This window comes from Eutrigla gurnardus (genome assembly GCF_963514095.1).
Source record: "Eutrigla gurnardus genome assembly, chromosome: 13".
NCBI lineage: Eukaryota > Metazoa > Chordata > Actinopteri > Perciformes > Triglidae > Eutrigla > Eutrigla gurnardus.
Genome location: NC_139936.1, coordinates 8281848 through 8298052, shown reverse-complemented (window position 1 = coordinate 8298052; position 16205 = coordinate 8281848). Strand labels below are relative to the sequence as shown.

Below are 16205 nucleotides of genomic sequence, written 5' to 3'. Positions count from 1 at the left end.
TAGAAATAGCCAGATTTTAGAAGGTTTAATTATGAAACACTACAGCGATATAAATAATAGTGGTTACACCTGGTCGTCAGTACCTTGCATGATAATAGCAAAAAGGCAAAAAACGTCCATCGTTGACGAAATGTCTTAAAATCTACAAATCTAGAGTTCCCGTTAGAAAATGACATCCAATTAGAGGCATGATATGTACATATGTATATACATCGCTTCAGAAAAAAAATCCAGTTACTCTGTACAAAGCAACAGTTTATGGTCAAGTGTTGCATGATTATGTCTGACAATTATTAATAACAGCCCTACTTCCCAAAAGAGATTCTGCCCTGTTTTTTTTTTTAATTATAGACAAGACGTCACTGTGGCAAAATGCCAGAAAATAGAGTTCATTCTAAGGAATTAATTAAAATCGTTAGACTACAAAGTACATAACCATACTTGTAACCATCTCGTCAAAAATTAGATAAAAATAAACCAAAACATTCCTTTGCCATCTTGTGCCAACGGGGTCAGTATTCAGGGTTCAGTGTGTTTGGCTTCACACCTGTTTGTTCACTTGGTCTCTGTGTGACTGTGGAGCTTCTTTGCTGCTGCAGTAAAGTGAAGTGAGTCCTCTGGTGGACAAGGACTGATCTGTGCATTCCACACAAAGCAACTTCATATCGTCTTTATACACAGTAAACTAAAGTAAAGCCCTGTGTATTGAATGGGGGCTTAATAGGGTAAAAAGATTGTTAAAAAATGAAATGTTCTCCGCACACACATTCTCTCACACACACACACACACACACACACACACACACACACACACACACACACACACACACACACACACACACACACACACACACACACACACACACACACACACACACACACACACACACACACACACACACACACACACACACACACGCACACGCACACAAAGCAGTTCACTGGCGCTCTCAGAGTTAAGGTCCCACACAGAGAGATTTGTTCCAGCTACCTCAGGTAATCCAGTTCTAATATGGCTCGGGTTCAATGCAATTTCCCTCCTTTTCTCATCCACTGTATTAGTGCAGGTCGAGGCACAGGTTCTAGGTGCCGCTGTCTGCCGCGCTGCAAGAATCTGGAGAGGCCGCTGTTGAGGTTGATGACTGATCCGTGCTCTGGGCTGGGGATCCGTCCTTAGGCCAGTAGAGTCTACTGGCTCTCTGGTGCAGTTCATCCAGTTCGGTTGGCAGGGGGATCCCCAGCTCCTGGTTGAGGGAGAGAGCATCAAACCAGTCCTCCAGCTTCTGGAAAGGTGGGCTGAGGGACGAGGGGGGAGGAGGGGGAAAGAGTGGGGGTTGAGGTTAAAAACTAGACTGACAAGGTTGAGGGAAAACATGAGGAAGCAATCTGGCGGCAGAGGCGTGCCCCGGTGCAGGCAGGTCGAATGTTGTTTTCTCCCAACTGCTTCTACAGCCTCCTGAGATCAAATAACTGTCTGGATAATATATCTCCAGGTGAAGGCGGACACATGTTCATGTGACCATTTGAGAGAGTGATGAATATGTATATATTATTCCAACTGTATCCAAGTTTTCTTTTTAAATCTCCATATTTGATATGTCTTTCACCTTGCTCTGGATATTACAAAGATCTACTGCAGCTTTTCATGATAAATAACAAGTTTTTATCCGACACCATAACAGCAGGTGCTCACCGGTTGTCTGGTGTGAGGTCACAGCAGGCCACAGTCAGTAGAAAGAAAGCTGGTGGACAGTCTTCAGGGAGGAACTTCTCCACAAACTTGCAGACATTCAGGCCAAAGTCCAGAGTCCTGGGGAGGCACTCGGGGTCCGCATAGACTTTTCCAATGATCTGGATCGGGACAGAGGAGGAGCTGAGCATCAATCCTCTATGAGTAGAGACACATACTTTGGAAATATCAGGGTGAATAAATAAAGTACAGGCCCTAACGCGTTTCAGCCCATTAACTATAATGGCGTCCTCGTATTTCTAAAGACTTCAACGTTGCTCGGCAAGCCAATATTGTGACAAGGGTGTGTTGTTATGATGTGAGGGGAACCGGTTTTGAAAATTCTTATTTCTCTTGAAGCTCCCACTGGCAGGATTTATGAATTTCCTGTCAAAAGGCTATGTTGTCATCAGAAAATCAAAGCAGATAATCAGCATTTTCTCACCTCACAGAGCACAATTCCAAAGGAGAAAATGTCCACCTTCTCGTCATAGCGTTTACCTGAAATAACATCAAGTCAAAGGCTAGTAAGTAAATGCACTCATTGACCCAAAGAATGAATCGTCTTCGAGTTGGTAACTAATGTTGTGTCAGCAGCTCACCATTGAGCATCTCTGGAGCCATCCAGTAAGGGTTTCCCACGACGGTGTACCGCTTCTTCCGGTCGATGCGTCTGAACAGCCTCTTCTTAGTGGTGGGTTTTTCAGGCGCAGGCTTAACTTTGTCCTCTAGTATGAGTCGGGACAGTCCAAAGTCAGCGACGACCACAGTGTTGTCCTGTTGATAGATGGCTCTTAATGGTTCGGTTTTAACTATTTATTTTGCTCATGATTTTAACTCTACATAAAAGAACAAACAAAAAACTTCTCATCAGCCTTTAATTCAGTGCTAACTCGTGTACTAGTAGAAAAGCTGGTATCTTATTTCCATTCAGATTATCACAGTAGTAAGTAATTCAAAATCAGAGTAAATCAGACTCGTAGACTTGTCTAGAGCTCACATGCTCAAAGTTTTTCCAACTATGAGCAAATCACAGAGCTGGAAACGTCCTTTACTCACAAATGAATGCATGCCAACTCACTTCATGCAACGTACAAATCAGGTTTCCACCCTTTTAATCTCATTGTTCAGATTTTATGATGTGTAAAGGCTGGTGAGATGCCACGCCACCTACCAGCTTAACCAGGCAGTTGTGAGAATTGAGGTCTCTGTGTATGATGCTCATCGAGTGAAGGTAGGCCTGAAACAAAGAGGGAAGACAATAAGAGAACAATTCACTTGCATCGTGTGCAAGAAAAATCCCTTTTGATTAGTCAAACTTTTCTTTCGTGACTGACTCCATCTTTAATCTTTCCCCTGTGCCATAGAGCACATTTACACACATTAAAGGCAGCTGGAAATTGCAGCCAAAGATTACACTAATAGTAAAGTCTTTGCAAGAGGCCAACTCACCATGCCAGAAGCGATGCTCTTTGCAAAGCTCACCCTTTGCTCCCATGGAAACGGATCCTGTTAGTCCGCAGAAAAAACAAGAGAAATAAATGAATAGAAGCTCCCTCAGAGGCTGTAATGCATAACAGGGGGTAAATACAAAATGAGTTTTCTCAAGGTAGAGACAGGGAAAGTATTTAAGAAGAACAGTAAGCAAGGTTAACCCTCAAAACTGGCCCTCACGCTAATAATACTCATAATTAGAGACCAGCCGACTTTCCCTCCCCTCATACTGTGTACCGTGACGGCTTCTCAAAACCAGTCGGCTGTGGGAGGAGGGGGGAACAAAGCTTTTCAAATTTCACCTGGGAACACTTTCTACAACTTTGCTCATTCCACGTGTCAGCCCACTTATGAGCCCAGAGCCCCCAAACTCAGCGCAGGGTTCACTTCAGGTCAGCCCCCTCTCACATGACTGAGCTCTTTCTGTGGCCACTGAAGGGTGTTTTCTGCTCCACTGTGCAAGCAGACGAGGTCAAGTGAATCAACTCCTTCAACTCACCGTGTCTCTGACGTAATCCTTCAGGGTGCCTCCCTCGATAAACTCGGTTATCAAATTGAGCCTCTTGTCCTTGTATAGCACGCCGATGAACTTCAAAACGTGGGGATGTTCGAGGCATCGCATCACTTTGACCTGGTCACGGAGACAAACGGTTTATAAAACATTAATACAATAAAAATCAGACCGATGTTTCCCCACAACAACGGGGGCAAAACCCTCACAGTAAGAAGGCACAAAGAGGATTGTGGGAACATGTGACATGCTAGTTGGGAGTATAACAAATAGCTTAATAAGGACCATCTTGTCTTGTGAGGAAGCTCAGGCCTCCTGCTGCAGATTACCCACCTCCTTTAGGAAAGTCCTCTGGGTCTCCTCATCACAACGGATCAGCTCCTTCATCACCATCACTTCTCCTGTGGCTTTATGAGTCACCTGTTAAATGGGACACAAGCAACAATTGTACTTGAAGTCCATTGCATGAGAAAGGAAAAAAAAGCTCCAAATGGGAGCAGTTAAATTCACATCAGGAGAACTCGCTGGAGGCTGACCTTGATAGCTTGTCCGAAGAAGCCTTTCCCTAAGATCTCTCCGTGGATGAGGTCGCACGGCCGGAAGATGCGATGAGAGCAGCTACTGGAGGATCTCAAAGACTCAGAGCGGCCGATGTCGTGTGAAATAAACGGCATCTCTTTAGGAGAATTTGGCCCGGGTGACTTACATATGCTGTTACTGCGCCTGGAAGGGAGACAGAACATGGTTGATTAAAAATGAAAGAAACGACGAACTCATCTCCCGCTCTCTCTCCGGCTGCTGGAACATACCTCAAAGACCTCCTTTTCAGTGTGCCGTCATCAACCACGTTGGTTCTCTCCAGGACGGCGTTCGAAGGCGAGGACAGGCGCATGCGGGAGGTGGCTGGGACTCCCAGGTGGGTTCTTGGTGATCCCAGCCTGAGCCGGTCTAAACGCTGCCTGACTGGATCATACTCCATAAGAAGCTGCAGCGTTTGACTGGTGCGGTGAATAAGATCATCCACCTGGAGCAGACAAACAAACCAGAGTTAGGGTTGAAGGCGTTTAGAACGATTGGCATCTTTCTGATAGTCTCAGAATTCAAACTCAATTTTAAGTATGGATATTTTTTCTAAATTACGTTTATTCTAATTTACTCAAACTAACAGAGGTGTTTCTATTATTTTATTATCTATTATCTACCTCATTGCTATGGTATACACAACAGCACCACAAACTACAGCCTCCAAAATGATCATAAAGTTGAAAATCACCTCTCTAAACCAATTTCAACACAAGCACATTATAACCCTCATAAAGCTAGAATGTATTGCAGGGTTTCAGTATTAGACTGCATTCGTTTTAGCTGTGTCTCTCACACCTAATTGTATTTCTATTACAAAAGGCAGAGAGCAGAAGAGATGGATTAGTACACAGCTTGGAATGAGATAAAACAGTCAAAACTAATTAGAAAGCATGACTTCATTGGAGCAGATATAATGCAACCTGAGAGATGAGATACTAAGTGCTGTCGTACCACATACCGTCTGTCTGTCGCAGCTAGAGAATGTATAATAATGACAGTAATGACGGGGAATGTGAGGAATGGCAAAATTTGCATGTGTTGTAGAACAAGAACATAGTTTTGCAAATTGCACTCAAGGAATGTATTCATCATTAACTCATGAATAAGTTTTATTTGAAGAATTTCACATCACATATAATTCGAGGAGTATCAGAGATACGCGTTTGGTAAAAACCCACCTCCTCTTGCATCAATGTCCCGACTGGAAGGCCGTTAATCTCCAGGATCCTGTCCCCAACGTGGATGGCATTTCGGACCTCTGGACTAATGAGCATTCCTCTGACTCTGGAACGACACAGCACAGACTACGTGTGGGTAAGACGGACTGCTAAAGAGAACTGGGTCACACGCTCTTAAATGCTCAACAATTATCCTTTCTTGCAGTGACACACGTATACACACACACCATTGCCCTGCTATTTTACAAACCTATAATCAGTTTTACAATACTCACGCTACAAGACAGAGCAGCCTCCACTTACTCTTTGACTTGAACGCTCGCCGTGCCGTTCACGTCCCTCAACACTGTGACGGAGAAGCCCCTCTTGCCGTTGGCCGCGGAGGGCATTGAGATGAGGGTCACGGTGTGGGGCAGGGAGTCTAGGATGGAGTCGTGTGAGCGCTTTTCCAACATGGGCGTAAGAACCACCTGCTTGTAGCACTTTCCACTGCACACAACAGAAAAACAGGGGGTGAATCACTGCACGTGTGGACTCGTTACTTTTCAATTACATATAATTCATCACATTTATTAACATTGGCTGAACATTAACTTGTTATTCATGAAAGTCCATCTGTAAATAACAACCTCACATGGTAATAATACCAAGAGAAAGAGTACTACTTGCTATCTTTACTTCTTCACGATATAATAAGCACGTATATTGACAGTGGGGTTTAAAGGATGTTAACCCACACCAATAAAAACCTGCCGGTTACTCCATAGTGCAAGAAGCTTTAGAGAGGAGAGTGAGTGTCTTACCAGTACAGTTTGGATCGCTCCACTAAGGCGTAAGTATCCCTGTCCTCAATCACCACCTTGCAGCTCAGACACACAAAGCACTCTGGGTGATACTTGTGTTCTCCGGCCACCTGGAACCACAAACAAAAACGGGCTGTTCTTCAAAACGATTGCGCGGCTCAAAACAGAAAGAAGTCATATGCAGACGGTGAGGCAGCCGTGTTGTTCCGCTGCGCTTGGCTGGTCAGAGATAAGTGTGTTAATGCTGCGTGTTGCTCTGTGATCTCCTCCTACTTGGGAGCGATGACACGGTCCCGACACCTGCTTTACTCTCACGCTGTCTGGGAACCTGCTATGATGTCACCCTCCAGGTCTGAGCCACTTGTCTCTGACGCTCTCGCTTTCAACCCCCTGAAACCAGCTCATAATCACGTGCTTTCTCTCTCATTTTCAATTTCGAAAATGTATGTTACATATGTCACTTCTATCTCTCAGGCAAGATGAGAGATGTGTCTGCCCTTCAGCATTCGGGTACTCTAATACCATAGAAAGGTTGATACACGTGCACCTTAGTGATGTGGAGTGAAAAGAGAGGCAGGAAACACCTATTTACTTGAACAAAAACTGGTAAAATAGCATAATTACAGGAAGGCTAAAAATAGAGATTAAATTGAATGGGAAGTATTTTACACAGGATGTGTTGCATACGACATACTTGCAGTAAATCAACAAACACTTAACATTTTCATATAAACTCGAAATTATAACTTATGTGCACCGTTGGATGTTAATGAAACTGCGCCTTTATAATTATAATCATTTCAGAAGCCGTTTCATTCTTATTTTGTTTTCATTTTTTCCCAGCTGTGAGCTCTCCTCCATTTCCTTAAACATCGTCCATCAACGACACACTTAATTAGAGAACAACTTACAATGGGATCACACAGCTCCTACTTCCGCCAGAAACACCTGGCAAAGTCCTCCCAACCCATTCTGTGGTAGTTCTCGATACAGTATCACCACATTTTAACATGATGAGTCACACGCAGACAGACAAGGTGAAAACAATACCTGCCTCACTGTCATGGCTGCTAAACAATAAAGTCATCTTGAGTGTTTTGAGTGTAGTGTATTTTTTCACTTTTCTGGTATTAATACACAACATATTCAAAACCTGCTTAGAATTAGGATGTGGTATGAATAGAGGACACATCTAGAGAATCGCTGTTTTGTTGTGTGCAATTAAGGGACATTGAAAGACGGTTGAAACCAATATTTTTTTCCCCACATTTTCCACAGCTCTGAGTCAGTGAGGCAGTGGTGGGAATGGAGTCCCTGCTGCGACACAGAGATTAGAGTGATGTCAGCCAAATCGCTGTGACTTGTCGGGAGCCTGTCTGCAACTCCCTGTCTTCAAGCCAGGAGCAGAACCACCGACCACAGTCGCAACCTGCCTCAGGCTTTGACGACAGAGACGTTGCAATGCAAGTTCAAAGTGAACAACAGTTAAGTAGGTCTCATTCCGGAGCGGTGGAAAGCAGATGAATCGATGAAATGCAAATCAAAAACAGTGCCTTGAAATACAACAACCTTCTCCAATCAACCAATAAGCCAGCTCATAATCAAAACCAGGACAAAAACAATAGTGTTGTGGACTTGAATGCCTAAAAAGCAGCAGCAGCTCAGCGTGACCCTCCTCCGCTGATGGCCCACAATGATTCTCTTTCTGGCTGAGAGGCTCAGAGTGCCAAATCAGCTCTGCCAAAAACACTTGGCGTGGCCAGCTGATGAAGCAGGATGCCAATACTAAATAGAAGAGTCCATTGTGCGTGTTACTTGGTGGCGAAAAGGAAAAACTCCCGTCTGGCTCCATGTTAGACAAGTGACCCCGGTGGTGAGCAGCGAGAGCTGCCGCCACCTGAAATTCATGTTTCAACTCGTCGATACTAAATCAAAGCTGGCTGACATTTGGATTAAATTCAACATATGCCAGTTTCTCCCGTGCTACATTTCATTTTACTGTTATGTATCGGTTACTTCAAAAATCTAGCCTGACTCATAGTGTATAATTATTAGATCATAAAATAAGGTTACAAGGCGCATTGGCCTCTACATCTGACTCAATCCTATTTTCCCATTCCCAGTTTCTTTAGGACTTTAGCAGGAATGTATTGCTTGTCAATCAAGTTTTTACTTTGTAAAGGGCTGTTAAGAAGTGCTATTTCTTCTTTTTACAGTTACATAGTCCTGGAGTAGCCAAATGGTTACAGCACAGAATGGTTACAGCACAGAATGGTTACAGCACAGAATGGTTACAGTACAGAATGGTTACAGTACATGCCACATTAGTGCAATGTCCCGGTTCCAGATTCAAGTTCAGATTCGAGATCTTTGTTGCATGTCATACTCCTCTCTCTCCCCCATTTCCATTCTCTGTCTCTGCACTGTCAAATAAAGGCAACCCCCCAAAAAAATAACCTAGTTAAAAGTGACAGTCTTATACTGAAAACTCATCGTTACAGAGTGAGTGGTTTTTATCTACAAAGCTACCTCACCACAGAGGAGTGAACATGATGGACTCCAGAACCACCCCATGTTCTAGCATCTTCCCACTAGATCCTCTGTGTCCTTGGGGGGAAATGAACTGTGGCCAACTTCTGTACAGAGAAGGAATCACTCATCTGTAAATGTAATAACGGCCACAACCCCCCCCCCCCCCCCCTCGGCCTTTTACTGCACGTTAGTATTAATCTGAAGCAGTAGGGAGAAACTGGAACACAGAGAGCATTGACACGCTCCGCTGGCATTCTGGTATTATTTAAGTAGAGGAGGAAATTGTTGGCAATTGTTGTTGTACAATCACGGCAAGGCAGACTTTGAAAGCTTGGCAATCGCATGTAGCAACAGGCTAATAGTCCTGACCCAGACTTTGTGAAACTGAAGCCTCACATTCACAAACTAGCAAACGCCAACAGCCTGAAAGGTTGTTATGGTCATTATGCAACAGAAATAAAATCTTAAATAGAAGGAAAGGAACAAATACACAACTTTGCCATGAGGGTAGTATAAGAGCAAGTTATCATGCCAAGTTAAAACAGTACTTTTTAGTACAATTTAGCATAGCACTTGCATGAAGTTGGGAGACTTTATGCAAGTTTGTTTAGAAACGAATGGCCATAATTGAAGATATACTTCAAGACTTTTTTTAGTTACATCCTCACTGCCTGGTAAATGCCCATGTCTTTCATATGCCACCGATATCTTAGCTTTATAATATATAAATATGTTGCCAAAAAATGTCAAAACATTATTTAATACACTTTTCAGGGGCTGGGGTTGTCATTTCACATTTAAGTTCCACTTAAACCTCAACTGAAGTTGATTAGATTTTGATTGAGAGGGAATTTTATTACATTTGAGTCCGAAATTGCCTCAAAATCTCCTGAACGGGGTTAAGAGTGCAGCAGACTCACCATGGTAGGTCCAGTCATGAGCAGAGAGCAGCCATGACAGAGCTCGCCAAACTTCTCCCAGTAGTGTTTGCGACAGTACAGCTTGCCTTCCTTCTCATAGTACCAGTTAGTCAGGTGGTCACAGCAAACGGAGCACCTGAGAGGACAAAAAATGTCTTAGTCACGTTTGCACAGAACAAAGTAGATGAACAGAGAAGAAAGAAGAGGTGAGGACTGTCAACGGGGGGCTTTTCCCAACTGTAAAACTATCTCCTTCAAGAGGATACGGCAGGGTGTAATATTTCAATTCATGATAATTTCATAAAAGGTCAGACACGATCAGAAATTGATGAATTGGTGTGAGTAAAGAATTGGAGCACAATGAGACCGAATTAAGTACGAGCTGAAAAAAAGACAGAAAAGGGGACATTTGTTTAGTTGGAGTTGCACATTTGAAGCTTCTCCAAACTAGATAACCAATCCATAAAACACATTCCTCATATTACATACCAGTGAATGGTGTAAAATATTAAAATAGAGCTCATGTAGAAACCATAAATCACACTGCTGAAAGCAAAACTTTCAACTCCGAGATGGGACGGGAACATTAGCTTGGGGACATGTTCCTGTCAATGACATATACTTTTCTCTGAGTTGAACAAGTCGAAGGGCAAGGTAAATAAATACCTCGTTGCTGAGATGAGCTGGGTCTTGCACGGGTGCTGTTATTAAAGTTATAGTGTAAGAAAAACACACCGAACAAAAACAGACTATGAGTAATGAGAATCTTGCAAGCCTTCGCAGCCTGTGGATGCAACAGACTTCGCCAGCACCTTAAAGGGAGACCAGTTGTTTGAGGCAAAACTACACTTCCACTTTGACAACAACATATAGCCTGTTAAAAGGGGCGTAAAGATCTCTACAGGGGCAAAGTCTTCAGCTCTTCGGATTGTTTATTTTTGTTTGCTCTTACTTAAAGAACTTCTCATTGTGCATTTTCTTATCTAGGTCAATGTGACAATCACAAAGCATCCTGTTAGGCTTGTGGTCAAAGGTGCAGACGGTATACAACTAACATCATGGGTTCAGTCGGGGACACTGATCATATGATGCATATCAATCTGCCTCCTTTTGTCCGTCTAATTAAGGTGAAATGCTCCATAAATAACAGTTTAAAGTCTAAGTGTCATACCTAATTCCATTTTATTGCATTATAACACTGATTGACACAAGCCGTCACCTGGAAAGATACCGATTTTTTTTGGGTGCGACTTTGGGGGAATTGAAAGTGAGGAATGCTGAAGTTGCCCTCAGACTGGAAAGCACCTAAAAGCTACGAACAAGCTGCACTGGTTATGCAAAATGGTGGGAGCAGGTTGAACTGCCAGAGTAGAGTCAGGGATGAACTGCTTACTGCTCTGCCAGAGAGAATTTGAGCAAAGATGCAAAGAGAGAGTCCAGATGATGAAGTGCACACAGATGAATCACAATAACTTATGTGTGCCAATACGGTCTGGATATTGTTGCGTTACTGAATGGGGGTCCAAAACTGTTCACAGGACTAATTAAAACAAAAAATTGCAACATAGCAGGTGTGCGTTTCAGGAGCGACCACGATAATACGTTTTCAACTGAGACACAGTACTTACTTCCTGATTAACAACTATTTCAAAATACAGGGCTATTATTTTCTGTTTGCTTTTCTAGCTCTCAGAATGGTCACACGCTCATATCTATGAGGTGAGGATAATAAGAGTATCACATTCATGTCTTAAGGCAACGATTTCAAGTAAGTAAAGAAGAAGAAATGTGTGAATGTGTTGTCTTATTTGCATCAAGTGGCATCCATATTAATGCATTTACAACAAATAATATATGTGGAAACAAACTGCATGCTCTCCTGAGATGAAAGCAACAAATATTGAGAATGAACACACGTTCAGTGTAATAAAGACTCCAGCCTGATTCATCACACTCTGACATGATGAGGGGAAGCAGAGCTGAAGGTTTGCTGAGGAAGACATTACATGAGTAATGGTAGCTGTGCTGCGGTGGTCACAGCTGGTCTAAAGGACACTCAACTGATCCGTCAGTGTTGGAAAGATGTCAACATTCTAGTTTCTGTTTGTGAAACTATTTAAAAAAGGGCCCTAGATAATTGAAATAATGTATAAAGCATGGGGGAATTCTACAAATTGGTGAAAACTAACAAGAAATTGCAGTCCTGAAATTCTGAATATGTGTTTCCTGTCATTTAGAAACAGTGTGTGTACTCAAGATATATTAGTCAAAATGATTTAATATGCAAATCTAAGGAATCCAGATAAAAAATATAGGTTATGTTAGAAAATCCACTATTGGTCATGCTACATCATACACAACTGTATAAGTAGGATATCAGTATTTCCTGGTGGTCATACCAGTGCACCCATTTGGTTCAATCAGATAACAGAAACACAGGCGCTAAGAAGAGAAAGACTCGTTAAAAAGTGCAGTATTCAAACTGGTATGTCATTCAGGTCATATCTGTCCAGGTTCGGCAGGAAAAAACAAAAAGCATTCCTAGACCAAACCAGCCGATGCACTATAATTATTGTCCATTATGTTCGTTATGATAAAGTGATGTAAGGGTGCTTATAAAAACACCTGACTTCCCTCCGGGCAGACCGGTGGTCAATGGGGGGCGTGCACACTCAGGTGGTTCTTCAAATGAACAATGCAATGGTCCTGCCTGCACAAACACTACAAAGTAAACATGACTCGTTTCCTTAATTCCACATTCCTGCCGGAGTCTTCCTTTGTTGGAGCATGAAGTGGAGATAGTAAGGGAGGGACATCGAGTTGTGGCCTTGAACGCCTTAAGAGGAAGTGTGTTTCACTTAAAATGGGGCCTTATCTTTTGGGTGTGTGACTAAATGTGTCTCCACAACAAACGTCTTTCCAAGGAGTGACATCTGTTTCTCCATTCATATCAGAAGGACTGCGTGTTCATAATGTTACGAGGCTTAGATTACATGCCACAGGAACCCTTGAAAAGCTAGAACCAACAAACCAACTCCACCTTTCAGAATAATGTAATTTTAATTTTATTGTCAATCATCCAATAGATTAATCAGGTTTCCCGTTCTACTATGTAAGTTTAAAGAAAAGACGAGGCACCAAAATGTAAAAGAAGCAATAAAATTAAAAGTTTCTCCAAATGTATATGCAGGTTTTTATGCATGTTCACACAAATGTGGTATTTGGAATGTCTTATTTCACTGCAGAAGAATGTAATTAAATGACAAGATGACTACACATCTCCCTACCCTGTGTTATAAATAAGAAATACAACACTATTTCTTGAGAGCCAAGTATGATGATAACATCTACAGCTCTATACACTTCCAGTGGAGTGCATGAATGGAAATATTGAGCTTCCTTTGGGATTAAAAAAAAAACAAAAGTATTCTGCAGACGGTGGACTCACATCTCTGAATCGCCGTCTAGGAATGCAGAGCTCAGCAGAGTGGAGCGTGTCGTTACCTATAGGCCTCAATAGCGCTGCCAGGTTTACTGGAACAAGAGTGATGTCAGCTTGTAAGAATGTTACACAAGGTGGAGGTACATGGAGGGGAGAGTGGCAGCATGTGGACAATGGACAATAGGAACACCACAGGGGTCACCACACTAACAAGGACATTTCTTTTTGTTTTTGCTGGCCAATTTTTCTTAAGAAGTCTTGAAGAATAATCGCGAGAGGACTGATTTGAGTGAAGATATCATAACCCTGGTAATGAAAAAAAGACATTTTGGAACACAAACCCCCCAGAGGGACAAACTGCAGCTTATTCAGATTCCCGACAACCCTGCAGTCTGGCTTCCCCCGCTCATGAAACGAGGAGCGTGACTGAAGACATTTCAGACAAAGATGCTGCGATAAGGAGGATGGACTCATGTGAGGGAGTATGAAAATACAAAAGGAGGGAGAGAATGAAAGGTCAGTCACACAGCTCCGTCAGACCGCTAACTTCCAAGATGACACAAGGAGCAGTCTCTACTGAAAAGTCAGTGTTTGGAAAGAGTGAAATGCCAAGTTATGTAATGACAATGTGCCGCTGCTGGATACTGGCTCAAAACTTCAAATGAGCTATTTTCATACTTTGGTCAGAAACAGAAAACACAGACAGCAATATATTAATTATATTCTTAAGGCTTTTCACTAGAGATCTTCAACCGGATCCCCGAAATTATTTGATCTCAAAACTTATTTTCTACCAAAAATTTAAATATGCCCAAAAATACACCTTAACATAAATACAACCTAATTAAGCAAATATAAATCTTCCTGTTTGTTTGATATTTTGTTGTGAAATCATGATGGAGAAATGCCAAAATGTAATTAAAATATGAATCTGTCAACAATCATTATTTTAATGGCTCTTCATTGTACACTCATACATAATTACAAAGTACTGTTATACATGGCACTATAGGCAGCACTACACATTATTACTGGCTGCTGTTAATTTTTGTACAATATCATGTTTATATGTATATAACAAGTCTACTCTATTTCTATTCTATTTTTTACATTTTTTTTAAATTGATATGTTAATTTTTGCTATTGTTATTATTACTATTGTGTTTTTTGTAACATACTGTCCTTTGGCTGCTGTGGCAAACAAATTTCCCTGTTGAGGGACAATAAAGGAATTCTGATTCTGATTCTGATTCTGAAATTTGGCACGGTCACTATTAAACTCTTGTGATTTAATGCAGCTGTGATCAACAGTTTCAGTCGGCTAGTTTGATCTTCAAGTGTCATCAGCAGGCGAGAACCAGTGAATGTAACGGCTAAGAGAAGGGAAACCTTATAGGTGAAAGATGGCGTTGGCATGTACTGTACGTCAGCATCCAGCTATGGGTTCACTGCCCTGCAGAAATATCTCTCCCTACGGGCCGGTGACCTGTGAAACACAGAGCTCACGCCAGCTCCGGTGTGGCAATCATTAAGCCTCAGCTCATAGGCAGAGAGGCTGGGCAAAGTCCCCCAGGACGGTATGCCCATTTAACTGACCAATCTGTATTAAAGAACCTGGGTTGTCCCTGGTGCAGAGGTTTGTATGATGAACATCCTACATGGTGCATTTTGTGCAGAGAGGCACAAAAACAATGGTGAATTGTTAGGAAAAGATCTGGGGGGGCCCATGTTGAGGCTACAAGACAGAAGCTTCTGGGATTGTCCACAAGGCCATTTGTAAGTACACCCAAACAGGGAGAGCAGCCAGCAGGTTGACCAACAGTAAAAAAACAACAACAATAGTGTCCATGTCAGTGCAAACTGGTCCCCCCCTCTTCTTTCCATGAAAACAAAGCATCCACTTATGCCTGAGCTCATAGCAGAGAGTACTTGCAGCAGGCATGTTTAAAATCACAAACTGGAAACACTTACTGAAAGCAGGCGTTGTGCCAGGTGTCCTGGAGGACTTTCATGTGAAACGAGTCTTGGATTTCTCCTCCACACCCCGCACAGTAACAATTATCTGTATGTGTAAGAGATGACACAGAATTCACTTAAAACTGGGGGTCGCAACACACAAAAAACACAGCAGGGGTTAAGTAGACACAACTGGTAAAAGGGAGTATCTGGGGAGGGAAAGTCAGTAAACAACAGGTATTTTCGACGTATCGCCGAAACTGCAGAAAAACAAAAGTGCAACATCGTTTCAACCCGCCGTGTAAAAACGGACATACTTGTTACCTCTCCTCGGTGTAAAGTTACAACCTGAGATATTCCTCACCTTCTGCTTCATCCATCTCCTTTCTGAGAGTGTCGTCGATATTCAAATCCTTTTTTTTCCCTTTTTTTTACAAAGTTCTCATACTGGAGCGGTAGAGCTGCGACGCGCCGCTTCAAACTTTCATCCCCCGTCGTTCTACCGAGACTCCCGACTCTGAATACCTTAGGGGGAAAACACACAAATCCCTTTAATTCCCCACAGAAAATGTAAAAAAGGAAAAAAAAACCTCTTCACTCCTACTGGACGAAGCTACTTTCTTGCCGCTGGCAGGATAACTGACGTAATGCGGTCTTCACATTCCTGTACGGAGAGCGGAAGGGCTCAACTGCAGCACCTGGAAGCAGGAGAAACCCCGAGGTTCGGGAAGAGGACGACAGTGGCGCCATCTGCTGCCAAGATGACCGCACTGCACAGTTTCTCTACCAGGCAACAGTCATTTCTACATTTATTTTTATGTTTGTGTTGTGTCTGAAACTGTGTGACTTCTGCTGCCGCCTGTCTAAGCCAGGACAATCTGTCAATTAATCTTTTTCCGGATTAAATACAGTTTACATTTATTGACAAATGTCCCCCGTTTGACCTAGAGACGATAAATTCAACCATACAGAATTCTGATTCAAAATTATTCAACAGCGACACCTACAGGTCAGTCAAGAAAGTAACGGCGGGGAGCTCTCAAAATGCATGGCGT

General features: G+C 42.5%; 1 protein-coding gene across 3 annotated transcripts; it reads right to left on the bottom strand.

Annotated features, from left to right (window-relative positions):
- Window positions 1-10: 10 nt before the first annotated feature.
- limk2 (LIM domain kinase 2) lies at window positions 11-15751 on the bottom strand. Of its 3 annotated transcripts, none has more exons than XR_014598152.1 (17): window positions 15515-15751; window positions 15166-15256; window positions 9753-9888; window positions 6301-6410; window positions 5801-5986; window positions 5498-5603; window positions 4544-4758; window positions 4271-4457; window positions 4068-4154; window positions 3723-3854; window positions 3182-3238; window positions 2904-2969; window positions 2332-2506; window positions 2175-2230; window positions 1694-1851; window positions 857-1296; window positions 11-754 (listed from the first exon to the last, which is right to left on the bottom strand). XR_014598152.1 is itself a non-coding variant. In XM_084024519.1 (16 exons), the coding sequence occupies exons 1-16, from the start codon at window positions 15528-15530 to the stop codon at window positions 1083-1085; spliced, it is 1992 nt and encodes a 663-aa protein (XP_083880645.1). In that variant the 5' UTR covers window positions 15531-15751; the 3' UTR covers window positions 11-1082. The 3 variants fall into 3 exon arrangements, 1 of the variants encoding a protein (XP_083880645.1); XR_014598153.1 differs by having other exon boundaries at window positions 869-1296; XM_084024519.1 differs by having other exon boundaries at window positions 11-1296.
- Between the last annotated feature and the right edge of the window lie 454 nt (window positions 15752-16205).